Consider the following 22,091-nt stretch of genomic DNA (forward strand, 5'->3'; position numbering starts at 1 on the left):
GGGTGGTTTCTGATTAAATTATAAGAATCAGTCAAAATTATAATGTATAATGCTGAGGGAGGATTGTCCACAATCTGGCAACCAGAAAGCTATTCTTATTAATGGCTTATAACTTATCTGTAAAGCATTAGTGAATGATTAAAGGGGAACTCCACCAATTGCACACAACAAAGTCTGTTTACAGGTGTTAGGAAGTGCCTCTGTATATGTGGAAAAAAAGTTGTTTAAAGCCTTTCGTGTCTCCAGGGAGGGGCATGAAGTCTCATGAAAGTCAGTCAGCATTGGTTGGTGCTAAAGACTATGAAAATGAAAAAAAATGTGAGGGGGGTGGACTTAGAAAGAAGGGAGCTTGCCAGACCTCTGTAGCCTGCTTGAGGCTAGCGGCTGAATTAACTGCTACTAACATAGCATAACACCAAAGGCGTAAGCCTCTCTGCATAACGCATAGCTCCTATGGCCACATTTTGATGCTAACAAGCACTCACCTGCCGTTATTCCATTGACTGCCATTCATTTTGATGTCACTTTGACATCTGAAGCGTTTAAAGACTTTATTTGTTTATTTCTAAAGAAACATGACAATGTATAAAAGGCTCCATTACCTTGTACCTCACGTTATGGCTCCGTAGCAGACGCTTTTGTAAAACGATTGTGTCATAACCAAGCGACTTACTGTCGCATAGTAGAGGAATTACCATATAGTACAGGAAAAGCTCGCAGGCAGTTTGGACTTACATTAGCTGTTTAAGTTTAATTACTAATGTTAACTAGCATTTTAGTTAGCAATAATTAGCCTGTGCCTATGTTATCTCCTCACATATACCTACGCTCTACCTCTCTGCAAGATTGGGAATGATTGAGATGTCTCTCGGCACAGCTACCAGAAGACTTCACACTTTTAGACAGGTTGCTCACGTCACATCTACGTCTTCAAGCTCAGTTGGAGGCTGCTCAGTAACGCTCAGCCATCACCGGAAAAGAGACTTCTAATATCCTTCACTGGTTTCGGTCAAGAGCAAGGAGATGATATCTCTGGTTCTGATGCTGGGATTGTTTTTAACTGTCCATGGAGAGTCCCACAATCTTATGCTAGATTGGTGTACTACTCTAAGTCAATTAGTTGCAGCTTATAAACCCTTTATAAAGGATGCATAATTAGTAAGTGGTACCAAAAAGGCTTTAGTTTTTAGTCTTCTTAATGGATTTATACCTGAAAAATGTGTAACGCCATTCCTATCTCTTGCCCCTGTTTCCCAGACCCTTTCTTTTTATACCATCTTTCCTTCAGGACAAAAGAAACAGAGACAAGGACAACGGGACGTAAAGTTTCTCACAGAGGAGACTCGCCCAGCAGTCTACTTCCTGACACCAACGCTGCTGCTGTCTATGAGCTGCACTGAGGCAGAGGAGTGGACTTTCCAACAATCCTGACACACGGAACCACCCTGTTGAAGCTCCCGGCAGCAGCAGCAGCAGCAGCAGCAGTAGCAGACGCCATGTCCTCTCCCTCCCTCCCCATGCCCCCTCTCCCCCCCAGCCCTCTAGCCATGGAGTACCTAAACGACTTTGACCTCCTCAAGTTTGAGGTGAAATCTGACACTCCTCCGCTCGCTCCACCATGTGTGTATCCCAAATCTGGCCTCCCCCAAGACCCCTCCAGCTCTCCGTACACCAGCCACCCTCCCCAGGACTCCAGTTTGAGCTCCAGCCCTTACAACTCCCTGCCGCCCTCGCCGACGCTCAGCGACGCCCACCCACCGCCTTCGGGCTCTTCCTCCCTCTCTTCGTCATCCTCCTCCATCTCCTTCCCTCTCTCCATCTCCAACAGCTTCACCTCCGGCATCAGCTCCGGCTCTCAGGGGAACGTGGAAGGCAGCCCGTCCCACGGCGGGCCTCAGGGTCCCACCCCGGCCTCGCTGGAGGACCTCATCTGGCTGGCAGCGCTGCAGCAACAGTTTGGAGGGGAGGTGACAGGGCCAGCCACTTTGCTGGGAGCCCTGGGAGGAGTGCCAGAGAGAGGGGACAGAGAGAAGGGGCCCACCAATGGCTTTCCGGGCTGTGAGGATGCTGTGGAGGCTTTATTGAACTCAGCTGCTGCAGCTGTCAACTCACAGGTAACAATCATGGCCGTATCTACCATTTAGGACACCGAGGTCTGGACCTCGGTATTATATTTTCTCCAATAGAAAAATAAAGTGATATAACTGCCTCAAATAAAAAATGCCAAGATACGACTTGTTCCTCTGTCTGATCATCATCACCGTCATTGCCTGTGGGTTGTGGGTGACTGAGTAGGCGGTGAAGTGGATTATCTTGTCGTAACTATACGATCTTTGGTCCAGGCAGTGGTTTTTGGATATATAGTTTCAACTAGTCATCTGATGCTACTGTCTTACCATAGTTGCTCTCCAAACTTCTCTTAAAATGCACGCATTTAGAGCAGGAAAAAAATATAATAATGTGGACCTCAGTATTGCTAAAATCCTGGATACGGGCCTGGTAACAATCACAGTCATCAACACTCATTTCTACTTTATGATTCTTCTTTCTTATACAGAATGTTGTCACAAAAGAGTTAACTTATATCTTCTCCACCCCCCTCCCCGCCTTCAGTTTCCAGGTCTTTCTCAGAGTTCGAGCAGCAACCTGGGAGACTCCAGCAGCGACAGCGGAGCTGACATCTCCTGCCCCAAAGGGACAGACATGTGCCATCGCCCGCTCGTCTTCCTCTCATCGGCCCCTTCCTCGCTCCCCAACGCCGCCGCTTCCTCAGCTCCCTACCCACAACCCCTCAGTCCCCAGGGCCGCCTTCATCACCACCAGCATCACCATCATCAGCACCACCCGCACCACCCCATGCATGGCAGCCATCACCATCATCACCACCCGCAGATGAGTCAGGTACACACTTCAGACTCATCGATGTGGATTAGTTGAGATAGATGGATGCTAGACGGGAAGCATTCATCAATCAATCAATCTTTATTTAAACAGCACTTTTCATACACATAAATGTGGCACAAAGTGCTTCATACAATACCCCCAGCCCCATTCATCCACCCATCCCTAAATTGAAGAAAAATGAATTCACTAAAAACAGGAACCAAGCTGAGGAAACACCATCATAAGTGAGGGAACACCAGAGGCATGACACTTAAAAACCAAAAGATACTTAAATATATAAATAAATAAAAGGGCTAATAACTACATAACCCTGTAGATTGTTAAAAACAATCCATAAAATACATATGGATAAATAAGTACAATAAAAACAACTAATACAAATTATTAAACTTACAAAAAACTTTATGTAAAAAAGATATATAATAATGATAATAATAATAAATAGACCATTAGTAGATAAAGAAAAGGAATAAAGAAGTTGATTATTAGAAGGCGTGACTAAAAAGGTAGGTTTCTAGTACAACATGGGAGATTTTTGAGGTGAAAGAATTGAACAGTGACAGTTAGGGTTAGAGGGCTGAGCGGAAGGAGAGCGGGATTGTGCAATGAAGGATTAGGATTAGGACATTATAATATGGTTATTAATGTCTCAGTCTATCTGAAGCATTACTTTAGGGTTCGCTCTCTGCATGGCAACAATAAGTGACGCCAAATCTTTGTCTTTGAGGGCGCAAAGTCTTGATTTCCCATGAAAAGACATTGCATTATACCCCCAACCCCCATTGAGCATTCATAAGCACTATATAAACTGTTAATACATGGTTTATAACACACTATAATGTAGCTGTAATCATATAAAAGGACATATTTTAGGTGTTTATTAATGTGCGGAATTTGTCAGCACTTAGTGTATATTATTAACTGTGTTTTACTATATTGTTCTTGCCCCCACTTATTGGTGCCGACAGGAGTTAAAGTTGTCAACAAATACATTAATAAACTTATATCTGCTTACGACTGCATTATAGTGTTTTATTAAATGTTTATGTCCTGCTTATAAATGCTAAAAAGGGGGTTATTGTGTCTTTTTTTATTTTGGATCTTACACATAGGTCTTTCATAGACATTTTTATAACAAGCTTCAAACATTTCCACAAGCCATTTTCTAATCTTTAAACCAATTAAAATAATGATTAATAACACAAGAGCTAACACTTTAAATGACCAACGGTGCTTTAAGGAAAAAAGGCTTAAATGCTGAATGTGATTTTAATTAGGTAGCTAAATAAACGTTGTCATCTGTGTTCTGGTTGATCAAGATGTCTGGGTGGATCTCTATGTGGAGCACAGTGTGAGCTTATGATAATATCGGCTATTATTGCTGTGCCTAATCCTGATAACTGTCGCCCACACTTAGTCAGATTACATGACAGATTATGGACACGTGGTGCCGAAATGTTCTCAGACAGACACACACACACACACACACACACACACACACACACACAACACACACACACACACACACACAGTATAACACATGTCCACCAGTCATATCACATGAGACATGACATGAGTCATCTCATATATTTATGGTTAAATCCACTTCACACTCATCTAACTCATCAATCATTTCCAGCAAATTGCCAATCAACATTAAACTCCAGCATCTCTGTGTGTTCCCTCCATCTGCTCGGCAGTGCGGGGTGAATGACCGCTTCTCTGATGAGCAGCTGGTGAGCCTGTCAGTGCGGGAGCTGAACCGACACCTGCGGGGAGTGAGTAAGGATGAGGTGGTGCGCTTGAAGCAGAAACGCCGCACGCTCAAGAACCGCGGCTATGCCCAGTCCTGCCGCTACAAGCGCCTACAGCATCGCCACGCTCTGGAGTCAGAGAAACATGTGCTCACACAACAGGTAGGCCTACACGCACATGCTTTGGTCCTCCAAATCATATGACGATATCAGTCTTTTATTCCTACCCTCTAATACGACCAGGGCTTTAAATTAACTTGTTTTATCACCAGCCCACATGGCTAGTAGATTTTTAAAGTTACCAGCCAATCAGATTTTCCACTAGCCACGTTTGTTTTTTTCCTAACTAACTTTATTTAGTTACTTTTCAGCTCCTCTGATTTGCTTGGCTCCGTTCTCTTTGTCTTCTCCGTTTCAGCGTATCTTGTAATATCTATGTATCTATGCATGTAGCTCGCGGTTGTATGACACGTCACGACAAAGCGTTCATGGGAAATGTAGGATTTGTACTACGAGCAGTGTTGCCGGATAAAGACTATGTTTCCAAGCCAAAGACACACACAATACCGCGCAAATTTCTTGCCGCAAAACAGACCAATCTGGAAACATACAAACTTGGGAAAAAAAAACATCCATGCTGTTTTGAGTGAGACATGGGTTTCTGCTAGCGCTAGCATGCTAGCTCATTCTGAATGGCAAAACACTGCTACAACACACACTAGTTTACCATAATCTACAAAATAACTACTTCCATGTCCCTGTTCTGCAGGTATTCCATGCAAAGTTGGAAGTGCGCCCTCGTTTATAAGAAGTCTCCCGGCTAATCCTGCCTTGTACTGACTGAAGTTGTAGAAACAAACAGCTAGCTGATGTGATCTTATCTAGCTACTGCGCATGTGCGCCTCCCAACAAAGATGGGACAGAAGTGCGATGCCTCACTCTGTAGCTAAAACAGAGACCTGAACACACAGGGTGAAAAGAGGAGCTGCAGCAATGTGCAGTGCAACTAAAATATGGTGTTTTTTGAAAATTAAACCATGTAAACCTATTCTGGTATAGAACCTCAAAATACAATTATGAACCTGAAATGAGCATAATATGGCCACTTTAACTTACTTCCGATTACCCACGTGACGCGGAACATGACGTAGCTCCGTTTGTTCCATTAAGTTAAAACAACTCACCATTTACTTTTATTTTGAAACAGGACACCAACCCCCGCTCTCCTGGGTGAAAGGCCTGTGTTTTGTTTGACCCATGCACCACACCAACCATCAGACAAAACGATATCCAGTCCTTTCCAATAGTTTGCATTTTGCGTCGTTTATTTTCCGCATCCTTACAGCGTTCATTTACAATAAATAATAAGTCATATAAAGTCCCATAAACAACATAAACCGAGCACAGTTAAAAACTGTTTGCAACAACACCTGTTTGCATCAATACAGGATCTTAAATTACCCAAGCCAGTCTAGGCCCTGACAACACAAGGCAATATCATGCCCCCTGTAGCTTCAACAAACAACTTATGTGGCCGTTTTTCGGGGGAAGGACAGTCTCGCGTTTATGATTCCCACTGACAAGCTTGATATTTCATCCAAGCTTTTCGGACCCCAAACTTAATCCCGAATCTCATCTTTGATTTGGAAATTCAGACAATCCTAAATTCCCTTACATATCTGGCACTTTATGGCATGAATAATAAGTGGACAGCTTTGCACTGTGGCTCAGCAAAAGCTGTTTTCTCCTCCTCAGTTGGATCAGCTACAGTGTGAGCTGACTCGAGTGCTGAGGGAGAGAGACGCCTACAAGGCTCGCTACGAGAAGCTCCTCAGTACGAACCATGGCATCGGCGGCGACGCCCCACCGACCCGCACCAGCAACCCACCTTCCCCGCCCCCTGACTACTTCCTCTGAGTTGAACCCACAGGGAGAGGAAGAAAGAAAACAGGAATGAGAAACCAGCCAATGTGGAGCAATCAATCAATGATGAGTAATCAGACTTGGAGAAGAAAACAAGGTTGTGTGTGTGTGTGTGTGTGTGTGTGTGTGTGTGTGTGTGTGTGTGTGTGTGTGTGTGTGTGTGTGTGTGTGTGTGTGTGGTGCGGCGTGTGTGTGTGTGTGTGTGTGGTGCGTGTGTGTGTTTGTGAGTGAAAGTGAACGAGAGACATTGGCAGGCAGTTCTGGGGCGATACAACTGTGAAATCCACTCTTGAGTGATTAAAGGGGAATTGACTGCTAATTCATAGGGTTAGACTCTCAGCTCTAGGCTGCTTTGTGGACTGCTCTTACTTCACTGTGAATGATAGTTGCACAAAAAACTGTCTGAGAGTGCACCAGCGGAAAAATAAGACTATGAAAAATGGATCGGAAAAGCTTTATCTTGCATTAAAACGTATCCATAGTCCCTGACACTGCTGAACATATTATCTATGCAATATTATATAGCTGCAATGTACTCTCCAAATGAGTGTGAGGATCAAACTGTAGTTGTGTGTGTGTTTTTTTTATAATACGCTGCTAAAGCTGCAGAGGTCTGAGTAGTGCAGTGGTGCTGGATGTGGAGTGGTATGGGCTTGGATAAAGTATCCACGGCATGCAGTTGTATTTGCCAGCTAACATTTCACAGTTGCCTACCAAAGTGTTTAAGCTCACCAAGACTTGTTATTCTTTGTAAGATAAGAATCCTAGATTAAAGAATGTACAAGGATACCTTTCATGGGGACCTTCCAGTGATTGTGCTATATGAATAGTGGGGATATTGCTCTTGTGTTTTACCAAAGAAATCTACCTTTTGCTAGTTAGAAATGGCGACTTTTAGCCATTAACAGTGACAGGAAAGACTTGCCGTTTGCTCTCAAAAATGTATTTTTTTTTTTTTACATACAGAGAGCTGGTAGTGTGCTGAACTAAAGCGACCGCATATGGTGAAAGAGAGGAAACAACCCATCGCAGCAGGCAAAAAGAGTGTGGCATGATTTGTGTGGTTGTGTCCAGTTCTCCAGACAAGAGAGGCTATTTTTGGGCAAATTGAACACCTCTGTTACAGGGACGGTCACCATATTTATGCAACATGCAGCACCACAGAGCTGGTCACTGTGGACTCGGGTACTGTGGGCTACGGATGCAACAGAAAATTAACGGTGCAGGGATTAAAAATAAATTAAAAAAAATCTCTTCGCAGAGACACCTTCTTAACTGTCCCATGGAATCTTTGCCAGGGTTCATGCATTAGAGCTATTTATTTTGTTTGGGTGTAGGTTCAATAAATTGTTTATTTATTCACTTATTTATTCAGTATTTATTGTTTATTTATGTACTGATTCTAATTATTTTACTTTACTGGTTTTATTCCATTAGCGTGTATTTTTACTTTCCTACAGTTCATTATTTTACCCATTTGTGATTAGAATTAACATTATTACAAATACGATGGCCATTATCATGGTTTCTTGCTCCTGTTGTAGTGTGGTTTCATATGCACATGAAATAAACAAAGTACTTTACCGTCCCTGTCATGCTGTGTTATTGTCCACCTTCCATACAGGTTTTAACCTTATCTCTTTTCCATTCACGTATCTGGGCATCTGCCACTTTCAGTCTTCCGCAGGCCTTTTCTCTGCAGCTTGCCCTGCAGCCCCCATGCCCTGCTCCATCCCTCTCTTTATCTTTGTCCCTCTATAGTGAGGCAGTGACCCTGGGTGTGCACTGTTTGGGATGACCTCATCTTCAGCTCTACCTCCCTCTCTGTGTCTCTCGCTCTCTCTCTGGCCTGTATAATAGGAGCCGGATTAGGGCTATAATAGCGCCCTGGCTGCTCACTGCCGGAGTCTATTGTGGCTTTGTGTGGGAGGGACGCACCGCAGCTCATGGCCACACTCACATTTTGACAGAAAACATGTCCAAACACGCTCCTTGGACCAGGGACTAGAAATGACTTGATTTCATAAAATGTAAATGAGCCACTGAAAAGGTCATGTGTGTCCTCAACAGAATAGACAGACGTATAGACCTGCAGGTAGGTAGGTAGGTTGCTTGTCACGCCTCTGTCTACCAAACATGACCTATTTCAAATCAATACCCCCACACACACACACACACACACACACACACAGCCAATTAGTGAGGAGAAGACCTGTGTTGGGCTGCCCACTAGTGGCCACTTTTCATATCGCATCCTTCTTCAAGAGGTCAATAAGAGCTTCGTGACACTGAGCATCTTTCCACAGTACTGCTCCCTGCCTGTCTGCCTGCCTGTCTGTCTTTCTACCTGCCTGCCTGCCTTCCGTCACAACTGCTTTACCTTTACTGCTGAGCTAACACTCGCTAGTTGCTAGTTTCAATCTCTCCTCTGCAGAAAATCCAAACCTGGAGAAGCATACTTGTCAAGTCAGTGAGTCATTGTCAGTTTGGAGAGAGAGAGAGAGAGAGAGAGAGAGAGAGAGAGAGAGAGAGAGAGAGAGAGAGAGAGAGAGAGAGAGAGAGAGAGAGAGAGAGAGCGGTGATGAATGACGGTGCTGACTGCAGAACTGGACCTGGGCCCTAACCTGAGGAGAGAGTGATATAGCTAGTAGAGAGAGGTAGAAACAGATTTCAATAGAGGGAGAGAGTGCAAGAGAGAGAGAGAGAGAAAGATAGAGAGCGCGCGAGAGAGACAAGAAAGAGAGAGAAAGAGACCGTGCTTACTTTTTGGTTGCCGAGAGAGCCGCGTGACAGGTGAGAGATCATATCGTGCTGTTCGGGCTGGGGTTCTTAAATGAGTGGGGCTGGGGTGAGGAGTTGGGTGTGTTGCTGTGCGTTGTGGGGGGGGGAGTCCTTACTGTCGCTCGTTTTGATTTCAGTTTGCAGATGCCGACAGATGTGCCCGAAGACAGGCTCCACGACGAGGAGGCGGCCAAGGTAAGACCATGGGTAAGATGCACCGGGCTGCGCGAGCTCGGGGCTGACAGCTCTAATATCCAGTGTTCAATTAGCCAATCCGGTTTTGGGGCAAAATTATTACATATAGTGTGTGCGTGCGTGTGCGCGCGCGCGTGCGTGTGCGCGCATGTGTGTTCTTGTTTAACTGGTTTAACTCGTGGGCTCCAAAAGCCGGGAGTCCAGTATAGGCTACTTGTGGGGTCCAGACAGCTTTGTGGGGCCAAAATGCTGGACCCCAAAAGTTTAAAGGGCTGTTTGAGGGTTTAGACTTGGTTTTAGGATTAGGGATAGAATTAGGTTATGGTTAGGGTGAGGGTAAGGGTTAAGGTTAGGCATTTAGTTGTGATGGTTAAGGTTAGGGTAAGGGGCTAGGGAATGCATTATGTCAATGACGGGTCCCCACAAAGATAGTGAAACGCACTGTGTGTGTGCGTGTGTGTGTGTGTGTGTGCGTGCGTGCGTGCGTGTGTGTTTTAGGTAGCCAAAGTGGTGGTGCTGGTGCAGGGAGGGGTGTCCTGCATTTGAGTCAGTTTCTCGTTTTAATCACTAAATCCAACTTTTGGTTAATTGAATAGATTTTTGCTCATTTAAACTTCATTAAAACGGGCTTTAGTCCATATTTTTTTTTTATAATAACAATGGATTAAATGATGATGTTTAATGTGAAAGGTGTTAGTGATAAACCCACACAGAAGTAGGCTATCACCTGACTCTGTTGTTCCCCTCAGCAGTATGCAGCTTTTTAGCTGTATTTGGTTTTGACCCAATACTTTACTTTTTGGGTTCGCTCTCACCCGTCTCAAAGCATTGTTTTCGGATGCAGATAGGCTACGCAGCGCTTTTTAGAAAAGCAGCTGTAAAACCCCACTGTAAGCTACCATACGGCGGACAAAAGCGGACCATTTAGCAGCTAATAGGATTTCCCTCAAGAGTTAGTGGACACCAAAACTGAGCTAAAAGGAGAGCACATGTTGGATTTACACAGACATGAGTCCAAATGAATGCTAATGTTGCTCCATATGTGTGTTATGTGTGTAATTAGTTAACTGTTTGCTAACAAGTTTGCCCAAAACGTCAGCGTTGTGTTTACAGCTTGTTGATGCCCCCAAGTGGCCAATAAATCGGGCACAATTTTTATTAATTTTTTTAAATGAGGCACTCAACTGATATACACCAAGGTCAGTTTCGTCATGAGGAATGCTACTCAGCCTGTAATCTTACTACCGGACGGACAATGCTGGGATAAAGACATCCAGCAATCTCTCATGCATCGGATGTCAGGCATTCTCCTCTACTTATGCTATCTCCGCTATCTATTTTAAGGGCACCTCTGTATCCGGGCCTTAGCGCCACCCAAGACGATTGTGATTGGTTTAAAAAAAAATGCAAACAAGCCAGAGTGTTATTATCCCCTATCCCAGAATGATAAACAGGTGTAACCAGACCTTACTCCAGCACAGTGGAGATAGGTCTGGCTATGCGAGACTACTCAGCATATAAAAAAAAAGTTGCATTGTTTTCTGTATCTGTGGAGGAGCTTTGTCAATGTAATTAGGACAGAGGTCTTCAACGTTTTTTTAAGCGAAGGACCCCTTAACTTAGAGAGACGGAGCAGGAACCCTCTACTACATATTGTATAAAACGAAGTTGCATATTAAACTGGGCCTACAATAATGTATAGGGCAGCCTAAAGCCTTTATACATACCTTTTTTTGCATAGAATACTAAGCTAATAAAATAATTTTTGGCATGATTTTATAAATCATCTTTTGATGTTTCACTGTGAATGGCTATCTTAGTGACTACCATATAGGCCAGTAAGTCTATCATCAGTGGGGATTTATATTTCCTAATAATATGTTGAATTCATGTTAAGACATTTTAGTTTTTGAAAAAACTTTCAAAAATAAACAATAATTTGGAGGCCCCCTGCAGTGACTCTGAGGACCCCCTAGGGGTCCCGGACCTGCTGTTGAAGATCTCTGAATTAGGAAATTACCCTGATGAAGTCATCAGAGTAGTTATTTTGGATTGGGCACATAAAGCCTCTGTTATAGGAGAAAAAAACTAGGGGGCGTGAAGTTTAAAAGATGGTAGGATTTAAGAAGCAGGGACAGCGGGCAAAGACACTATGGAGTTGTACTATGGGAATTGTAGGATCCAGTGTTTTTGAAGCTTTATACCAGCAACGAAAAGACAGGATATCATTGCCTCTGCTGCAAGCGCCCTGATTTTTAAAGGTGCTAAATACTAAATAGCTGGAGTATCACAACATCATGCAAAGGCTTTGCGTTTGTGCTGGCTTTTTTAGTATTATATTAGAAACACCATATGTGAACACAGACTAGCTTTACATGTTATACAATGAAGAGAGTGTCCCTCCATGTCCCTCTCTCCTCCAGTGTGACAGAATGACTCTGCCCAGCACCTGGTCCCCGACCGTTCGCAGAGGAAGCACTCCTCTGCCTATAAAGCACCAGCTCAGACGAGAAGAAGCTGTCCACGATGACTGCGATTGGACGTCAGGTGCAGCTGGACCTTCTGCTTCACCAATCAGCTTCAGCCCAGCCTTGGAGGACACTGTGACTGTGGCTGTGGAGGGCAGACCTGATGGGCCCTACAGGATCGCCCTGCTGGGGCAGAACGGCGTGGGGAAGTCTTCTCTGGCCATCGCCCTTGCTGGGGACATGGACAGGACTGCGTCTGTGGATTCCGAAGGTACAAAGCTGTGGGTTTGACTGGACTAATGCAGAGCAGTAAGGCTGAACGATTTGGGTGGAAAAAAAATAAAATTTCTCTGCCAGATATTGCGATTAAGATTCAATTTGCGATTTTTTTTTTAGCTACATATTGCACCTTCTATGATCATGTTAAATAAAATTAAAGAAAAATCAACTGAAAATAAAAAAAAAATTCTGTAAACAATCTGCGAAATGTACGGTAACATTATTCCAGCATTTATCTTGTTCAATTTCAAAACGATAAATCGTTCAGCCCTACAGAGCAGTATAATGCAGTGAGTGCTAGAGTGCTTTCACAGTGAGCAGCAGGTAAATAAATCACAGCACCCATGTCCCATGTGAGACCTAACCGCTGCTCTCCCTGTGCTTAGGGGAGGGTTACGTGCGCATAGTCACCGTGGATGACGAGGAGAGCACCATCATTATCTATGACAACTGGAGACAGGTGAGCCAAACAACACTTCCCCGTCCACACACTCCCTGCTCTCTGCTCCCTCATTAGGCCGCTGAGCCCTCTCTGCAGCTGTATACAGTGTGCTAAGTTACTTTTTGGCATTTATACATCTTGTCAGAGGGCCAGAGGACTGGCGAATCCTTGAAATTATTTTTCCGAAGGCGCTCAAAATGTACCGTTTCAGTTTGGATTCTTAACTTACTTTTCCTACAGCCTAAATTTATTTTCTTTATTTGAAGCTACACTAAAGTGCTGCATATGATAATGTGTGTGCTTTATCAGGCGATAAGCTGGGAAATTAGCACCTGGATTTCTAGCCAAGTGAGGAAAAATCAACAGCATCCATCCCCTCATACATACATTTGAACATATAGCATAAGAAATGAGATTAAAGGGAACATATATTGTCGATTGGACGAGGTAAAACACCAAAAGGGTAAACAAAAAGAAAATGAAAGAAACTACAATACATAAATAGATGCTTACTGCGTATGCAGCATATTTTAGATGAGTCCATAGTGTATATCTGGAGCACACTGGATTGTGTATTGTACTTGAGGTCACTATAGGAGAAAATTGATGTCAAGCTCAGAGGAACGCCGTGGCAAAAACAGGACAATAAATCTGCTGCGTTGGGTTGAGGAAAGCTCATTATCAGGTTGTTTTGCAAACCTTTTCCTCTTTTCCCTCGAGTGCAGTTCAGAGGCATCTGTGTGTGGATGTGTGTGTGAGAGAGGGAGTGTGTGTGAGCTGCCCACAGAGCAGATGTGCCAAATGACTGCATTAATGTTTTTTTGATTTAGGTGGATGTGTGAGAAAAACACACTCGTGACACAATCTGTCTTTTTTGATGTGGGGATTCGTATGTGTTACTCTGTGGATAATGAGCTATATTTGTTGTGAGAGACACTGTAACCACCTTATAAGTAATTGTCATACTATAATTATAGTGTTGCGTCCGCATCTTTACTTAAGGCTTATTTGCACAGGACTAGTATTACGAGGGGACCGCATGTGATTTCAGGACTGTGTCCTCTCTCCTCTCCTGTACATCCTGTACACTAACGACTGCCGCAGTGAGATTGAAAATGTACTCCTCCGCAGCGCTGTGGAGGAAGGTCTGGCAAAGTTAGACTAACTGTATACTAACTATAATAACCATATCATCTGCAAACTTCATGATGTAGGGATTTTAATCTCACCGGTGGACAGAGCCACAGTGCCGCTGCAAAATAGCCTCAGGAAGGAACTTGTTTTGGTGTACCTTCAAAAGTTGTTTTAGTCATGCAACAGAAAACTCAGATTGGACAGATAGTCTTAGCCTAGCTCCGCCCTCCTACGTACTTCCACTCAACTTTCATTTTCCTTCAGTACTACGTCTGGGTTTGCGGTATATGCGTGGATTTCTCCGGGCCAACAGAGGGAGTGGCTGAGAACGATGACGTTGAGGTCGTGCGCTAGTTTGAGTTGTAGTTCCGTAATGTCGGCGGAGAAAGATGCGAGCAAAGCCATTCGGTCCGTTGTGGCAATGCTGCCATCTGCATCTTTAACAAAGGTGATCAAGGTCTGTAGCAATATCACAGGTACTCAACAGAAAAGTCTGATACAGTTGACCATCCTGTCTGACAGCAACCACCCACTGCACCTTCTGGCTCCCGCTTCAAATACCCACTAGTCAAAACCTACAGATATAACCACTCCTTCATACCCTCAGCCATCTCACTGCTGAACTCAAATAGAAAACGGTAATATCAGCTTGACCACCTAACCACACTTGGTAAATACGGCTTTTACTACTTTTTATTATTATATGTTGTATTTGATTGATCTTGAGTTATTCCTGTTGTCACTGCTGCACAACCAATTGCACCTCTGGGGACAAATAAAGTTGTACTTGATTTAGAAATTACCCTACCATGTTTGTGTTTCGTGCGGTGCTTTTGCACACGATAAGCAAAGTGTATTTTATTCAAATTCACTAACATTATCCCCTGGATATAATGTCAAGGCTCGGTCAAAGCGCAAAGCCTGACGCCAAGTGTTTCTGCTAGTTTAAGACCGACGCAGTGTTCAATTTCCCGTCCAGGGCCGGCGTCGTTTAAATAGCAAATGCACCTGCACCCATCTGCACGCCCATGGTCTTACAGGGAGGTGTGTTCAGTTGCATTCTGGGTGTGCTGGTCTTACAGGGAGGTGTGTTCAGGTGCATTCTGGGTGTATTGCTATCTTGAGGCAGCGGATAGTGATTGCGCCATTGACTAACAAAAACCTGGTCTAAAGTCAATAGCGCAGAATTTCATTGTTTTTTTAACAGCAAATTAGTAAAATGCTCCTAGGCTTATGCACAGCGTGCGCACACTATGCTTGTTACACACACAGGGAAGCACAGCAGCACACACACATGCAGAAGATTACAAATAAAAAATTACGGTGCAAATCCGCCATCATAATAGCAAAAGTGGATTTGGACACACCCTTAACGCACCTGCGCCAGGCGCTTCACGCCGTGCGCTTAGATCGTTAAAATAGGGCCCTTAGAGTGCAAAAGGTGCCTTTGCTCTGTGCTCAATTCTGGACTTTATCCAAATTAAATGAAAAGTCAATGGACCATGGCAGCTCCAACTAAAGACAGGCTGAGGTTTAGTCTACACAGTATGAAGGATTCACTCATGGCTATTTTATTTTTTGTCAGAAAGAATTAGAGGTGTTCTGCAGTCGGTGCTATCCACAGTAGTAATGTCCCCCTAAACCACTGGGGATTTTAGATAGAGCACTCAATTGTCTGCTGTTTCTCCAGGCAGCACTTCCATTATTATTCTGCACATGAGGCTTTCACAGCAATATTTATGCGAGCGATGGAAAGTAGAGTGTTTCACAAGTCAATTTGAAATAAAAGTTTGGACTCGAGTGTCACTCTCAATGATTCTGGTTGGTTCTCGTGTGTGATGATGCTCTCCCATTTGATTGCTTTCTGTTTGCGCTAACTCAGTTTGAGTGCAAATATCATACCATAGAGATACACTGACTTATCCGTCAGTTTCCTTATAGTATATTTAAATGGCGACTACAGTGTTGAAACATACCGTGTGTCTGCCTCCTTCTGTTCCTCAGGACCTGTCGGCTCTGCAGTGCGAGGTGTGTGTGCTGGTGTTCTCAGTCACTGACAGGCGGAGTTTCCACCGCACTGCTCAACTCCGACTTCTCCTGAGAGAGACTCAGCCCCAAACTCCCATCATCCTCGTCGGCAACAAGAGTGACCTCGTTCGCACGCGTGAGGTCACCTCTCAAGGTATGGTGCACCTTTCGTATTTTAATCTTTACCATACTACCCGTTTTGGAATTTCCAGCTTATGAACTCTATGCTATGTAAGTTAAGACAGCGGTACCCAGGTGTCATTCAGGTCAGTGTCAAAGTAGTCTCGCTTTGCCAGACCTTCCTCCACAGCGCTGTGGAGGAGGGTTGGGCGAAAAACATGCTGTGGTTAATTGGCATTTATTTAAACCAGTCACAATCGTCTTGGGCGGCGCTAAGTTAACTGCTCCTCAGATCTCTGCAGGGTAAATCCAGACAGCTACCTAGACTATCCGTCCAATCAGAGTTTTCTGTTGCACGACTAAAACAACCTTTGTACGTACACATGTTCCACCAAAACAAGTTCCTTCCAGAGGCTATTTTGTAGCGGCACCGTGGCTCCGTCCGGAGCTTAGCCCCACCCAAGACGATTGTGATTGGTTTAAAGAAATAACAATAAACCAGAACATGTTTTCCTCCAATCCTGCTGTGTGGACTAGCCCGACCCTTCTCCGCAGCACTGTGGAGGAAGGTCTGGCAATGCGAGACTACCCGAAACTTCTTCACGTATGTAAAATGAGTTGTGCTGCTCCTGAACTTTTCCTTAACATTACCCTTTCCCTCACCTGTCTTATGGTTTCCCTCCGTTTTTGCGTTCATCTTCACCGTTGGCTCTCCCCTTGTTTCCTGGCGAACTCTATCAACTATCCGATAAAAGTAAAAATGCCCAATGCCAAACATAAAAAAAAAAAGTTCTATGCGTCGTTTATGTGTTTAAATTAAATGAAATTTACAATGAGTGACTTCGTTTCTGCTATATTAAAAGTCGTTTCTGTTATTTTGTCCACCCACTAAAATTGAGAAATAACCCAGAAATTTAAAACTACGTTTTTCACCCCTTTGTGGCTTGTTGATTACATCATGGTTTGTGTAATCAGTGTTAGACTCTGTGTCATGGTGATAATAGGAGAGGTAACACATGGCGTTTTGTGATGACGCATACAAAGTAACTACAAAGATTCAGTGAATCTCTAACTTTGCTGCACTTAAAGTGCTCATATTATGCTTTTTTGGCTTTTCCCCTTTCCTTTATTGTGTTATATATCTTTTTTGTGCACATTATACAAAGTGAAAAAGCCCAAAGTCCCCCCCAAAGGGACTTACCATCTCCAACAGAAAACACTGTTCACCAACTGCTCCAAACAGCTCTATTGTAGTCCAGCCTTTACTTCAGAGACCAACGTGGTCACTTTGTAACACACGTTATAATGCTCGCCTAGCTGCTAGCATGGCACGCCCTCATACTCTGCTTCTGACTGGCTAGTAGTCCTTACCTAGGTACTGTCAGGGCATGCCCTCATACTCTGCTTCTGACTGGCTAGTAGTCCTTACCTAGGTACTGTCAGGGCATGCCCTCATACTCTGCTACTGACTAGCTAGCTGTACTTACTGCGCATGTGCGACTCCCAACAAAGATGGAATAGAAGTGTGATGTCTCACTCTGTAGCTAAAACAGAGAGCTCAACACACAGAGTGAAAAGAGGAGCTGCAGTTTTTGTGAAAATTAAACCATGTAAACCTATTCTGGTACAATCTCTAAATACAATTATGAACCTGAAAACGAGCATAACATGAGCACTTTAACACTGGTCGCTGTCACCCTAAATGTAATCTTAAAAGCTGTGACGGCTGCCTTTTATTCATCTTCTCCCCTGTCCTCCCGTTCTCTTCCCTCAGAGGCCATGTCCAGCGCCGCTCTCTTCAACTGTCTGTATCTGGAGATCTCTGCCTCTCTGGATCACCGTACTCAGGAGCTGCTGGAATGCGCGGTGCGGCTAACCAGGGGCCAGTCCCCCTGGCCCCCGGGGACCAGTGCGGAGGACATGAGCGGCAGCCAACGGGAGAGCATCACCTCCCGTGCCAAACGTTTCTTGTCCGGCCTAGTGCCCCGGTACCCGCGAGAGCGAGAAGTGAGCAAGTTCATGAGGCAGAAGTCCCGCTCGTGTCACGACCTGGGGGCGCTGTGACCGGTTTGCCGCGGGGAGCTGGATGCTTAGATGGTTAACAGAGGTAGCTGGAAGGTGATGTAGAATACCAACAAAGAGAGGGAACAAGCGGTGGACAAGAGAGAGGGCTATGGGAGTAACGGAGGAGGTGCGAAGGTGCCAGAGTGACGGCGGGACAACGGTATGAGGGATCATCGTGTGCGTCCAGCAGAGGGAAATAGGGAGAATGACAACAATTTTAATGATGATGTTAGTTTATCCATAGGATGATATAGAAATTTGGTTCACAAGACCAAACCAAAAAGAGAAGAAGATAAAAAATACTGTTGTAGAACACGTGTAAATAAACTGTAGTAGTGATGTTTAACTGCCACACAGGTTTGAGAGCTAAATAAATAGCTTTTTTGAGTCTTGAGAGTCACTGCATGTATGTCTCTGTTGGTTCTCTTATTACACTAGCCTTCTCATCATTATCATATTATTATTATTACAATGAAGAGGAAAGCATAAATTTAACAAGCCTTGGACAAAGTCATGAACACACAAATTCAGAACTCCGTGGGTTAGATTTTGCTGATTCATGTTGTGTTCGTTAAATCTCAGCTGTTGTTGTATCCATGGGGATGGTACGTAGTAAAATAGTCAAATGCCAGCAAGGAGAGAAGGGACTAAAAGAGATATAAAGTGGACTCACAGAGCTCTGCGTGCAAGAGGGAACACAGCATTGTATACAGAGTGATTGTTGCCATGTGACGGTTGTCAAGGAGACCTGGAATCACTGAGACTTACACATTATGTCCATTTCAGTGCGGTGGCTCAACCTCTAATCTTTATGCTGCATATAGATTTAGAGATGGGAAAGCTGACTAATAGTATTTTTTAACTTAAAATCCAACTCCAAATTAAAGTGCTGAGGATTCTGTCAGATATCAGCTCCACTACACTCATCTGTATCACTCTCCTCAGCACTTCCATCCTCCCACTTCCACCCACACGTGAACAAAGATTTAGCACACCATAGGTCATTAAACCCATCATTTGTTATCAAAGGAAGAGCTGTACTACAGTAAAAGTAAAAAAAAATAAAATGGTGGCATGATATTCTGACTCATTCCCTTGGCTGCAAACTACTGGAACAGATTGAAAGGTTGAGATGGTGGATTGAGACATGAGATGCAGGCTCCCTCCTGTGGCTGAGTTGAGGTCCCACAACTGAGCAGATGAAAAAACACATGAATTTGGTTGAGATGAGGAATTAAAGAGCTATTTATGAACTGGGGGTAGCAGCTCTTCATCCTAGTTCATAAGCTCCTGTCACAACTTTTGTTTAACTATTGCCTAAGCGTCATCTTGACATTTTTAAATTGGAGTGCAGAAAGAAACATTTTTCACGATAGACATTTTGACTTGTCATAGGTGGGAAAGCACAGGTGAAACAAATGTTAATGATGGCTCAGTGAGCTATGACAGTGACCAGGACCCGGAAACTGGCTCACCTAAATGAAATACCATGACACTTTTAAGGGGAGACACTACACAGGTGAATAGGGTTAACATGTTGAACTAATATCACCATGAAACGTCCCCAGTTGATCACTTACATTAAAGCTATTCTTTAATGCATTACAAGTTGTTTTTTTATGCAAATGAGGCATTACCTTACTAAATATGTGCTTATTTGCGTACATTTCCAGAACAGAAAGTTTGGTGTATGTAAGTGCTCTGAAGTTGAGATTTCTGTCTCAGAGTGTGAGAAAAACTCATGTTGAGAAAAGTCATTAAAGATATGTATTGTAAAGTTGCATACATTTTGCACGACACTACAGATGAACAGGGTAAACATGTTGATTTTATATTACTAGTTTTGTGAAACCTATGTTTGAATATGCAATTGAAGTATTATCTAAAGCAAACTTTTGGGGAATGTAGGTCAAGGTAAAGTTTGTTATCCTAAATAGAGAAATCTGGGGGGGTCAAGGTGCAGATGCACAGACATACACAAAACAGACATGCACACACTCACACAGGGAGAGCACTTCCAAACACCCTTGATCTGACATATGCTCCCACAAACACACAAGCACGTATGTGCGCGCGCGCGCGCACACACACAAACACACACACACACACATACACACACAGTGCACTTTCAGGTACCCTCAATCTAGCATACGCTGACACACACACTCATAAATAATAAAATCTTCTGTGGGCTACATGATCACTGAGAATGTCCAACAGCTGGCTTACGTGCAGTTCAGTGTCCCAAATTTTTTTCCGAAAACTGAGTGTCCCAAATGATGAGGGTCTTATTTGAGACAGGTTAGGGTTAGGGTAGCACAGGTGGTTTAGCAGGTTCATAATTAATTAAGGACATTGTATGGGGAATTTGGGACACCAAACTGCACATATACCCCAACAGCATTATAATCCCGCTTTATATACTTAATAAATATAAATATTACATACAGGTACCATTCCTCATAGCCCTGACAAAAATTCCATCAGATCCTGTTTTCACTTAACCGTCTACTTGCTGAAAGAACAAAAGACTTGCTAAACCTGGCTGTTATTTCCCTCTGCAGAGTCCTCCCACTGCTCCGTCAGCTTCGTTGGGAGCGGGTGTGCAGAGGGTCAGCAGGGTTCCCTGAGGGTGTGCTCAGCCTTACTCAAAGCACACAACTGGTATCTGGTCACACCCAATGACCCTACTCGCTTACTGATCGTGCACTTCAACCTATTGTGGTCTAGGTTGTGCATGTTTCCAAACACGCACATCAGGCCAAAGGACAGGCTGATCTGTAGTACAGCCTTGTAGAACACAACAATCCACATAAAAAATGGACAGTTTCCAAGAAAAACATGTTATTGTATTTTTTTTTACCTTCACAGTGGCACACACAGAGCCTTGCAAAAGTAGTCATACCTCTTGAACTTTTCCACATTTTGTTACAACTATTTCTTTTACAAATAAGAAACTGAAAAGTGTGGGATGCAAAAGTATTCAGTTTTCAATTTGAAAACCATGTATCATTTTCCTTCCACTTCACAATAATGCGCCGCTTTGTGTTGGCCTATCACATAAAATCCCAATGAAATACATTTACATTTGTGGTTGTAACGTAACAAAATGTGGAAAAGTTCAAGGGGTATGAATACTTTCGCAAGCCTCTGTACATCAGACTTCAGCTGGTCATCAACCTCTGTCCCTAAGTATCGGTCAGTGTTGACTCTTTGGTTAGGTTCATGGTTAACTTTGGTGAGTGGGATTTCTCTACTACGTCCAAAATCTACAGTATGATCTGTTCCTTCGTTTTAGTCACATTGACCTCAAGGAACTTACGAGAACACCATTTAATGAAGCTCTATACCTCCTCCTGATAACCCACCCAAGGGTGATTTGTCAAACTTAAAGAGTTTTTGTCAAGGCTGTATCATCTGCATCAGGGATTGCCCCTGTGTCCACTAAGCACTTAAAAGTGCTCATATTATGCTTTTTCCCCCCCTTCCCTTTATTGTGTTATATATCTTTTTTTGTGCAAGTTATACGTTTACAAAGTGAAAAAGCCCAAAGTCCCCCCCAAAGGGACTTACCATCTCCAACAGAAAAAACTGTTCACCAACTGCTCCAAACAGCTCTATTGTAGTCCAGCCTTTACTTCAGAGACAAACATGGTCACTTTGTAACACGTTATAATGCTCGCCTAGCTGCTAGCATGGCACGCCCTCATACTCCGCTTCTGACTGGCTAGTAGTCCTTACCTAGCTACTGATCATGTGCGACTCCCAAAGATGGTGAGATGTCTCCGTACAATGAAAATATGGTGTTTTTTGAAAATTAAACTATGTAAACCTATTCTGATATAACCTCTAAATACAATTATTAACCTGAAAATGAGCATAATATGAGCACTATAAAGCTATAATGGAAAGGAGATGCAAGTGAATCAGCCCAATGCCATCCTGACCCAGAGATTTGCCAGTGTTAACATGCAAATGTACTGGGGTCTCATCCAATGA

General features: G+C 43.6%; 2 protein-coding genes across 3 annotated transcripts in view; both read left to right on the plus strand.

Annotated features, from left to right (window-relative positions):
- Nucleotides 1–8,169, plus strand: part of nrl (neural retina leucine zipper) — a 9,903-nt gene extending 1,734 nt beyond the window's left edge. The window contains exons 2-5 of one of the 2 annotated variants that reach the window (XM_039812287.1): nt 1,258–2,114; nt 2,614–2,901; nt 4,605–4,820; nt 6,414–8,169. In XM_039812287.1, the coding sequence (XP_039668221.1) occupies nt 1,497–2,114; nt 2,614–2,901; nt 4,605–4,820; nt 6,414–6,575 (1,284 nt within the window). In that variant the 5' untranslated portion in view covers nt 1,258–1,496 and the 3' untranslated portion in view covers nt 6,576–8,169. The remainder of the gene's footprint in view (nt 1–1,257; nt 2,115–2,613; nt 2,902–4,604; nt 4,821–6,413) is intronic. The other variant, XM_039812288.1, reaches the window with a different exon arrangement.
- Nucleotides 8,170–8,836: 667 nt separating this feature from the next.
- On the plus strand, nt 8,837–18,492 carry LOC120564983 (GTP-binding protein REM 2-like). The gene is made up of 6 exons (XM_039810259.1): nt 8,837–9,374; nt 9,500–9,557; nt 11,981–12,296; nt 12,691–12,764; nt 15,885–16,062; nt 17,803–18,492. Exons 2-6 carry the CDS (start codon nt 9,507–9,509, stop codon nt 18,090–18,092), a joined length of 909 nt encoding a protein of 302 aa, XP_039666193.1. The 5' UTR covers nt 8,837–9,374; nt 9,500–9,506; the 3' UTR covers nt 18,093–18,492.
- The last annotated feature ends 3,599 nt before the right edge of the window (nt 18,493–22,091 follow it).

Source organism: Perca fluviatilis, chromosome 9, assembly GCF_010015445.1.
Source record: "Perca fluviatilis chromosome 9, GENO_Pfluv_1.0, whole genome shotgun sequence".
NCBI lineage: Eukaryota > Metazoa > Chordata > Actinopteri > Perciformes > Percidae > Perca > Perca fluviatilis.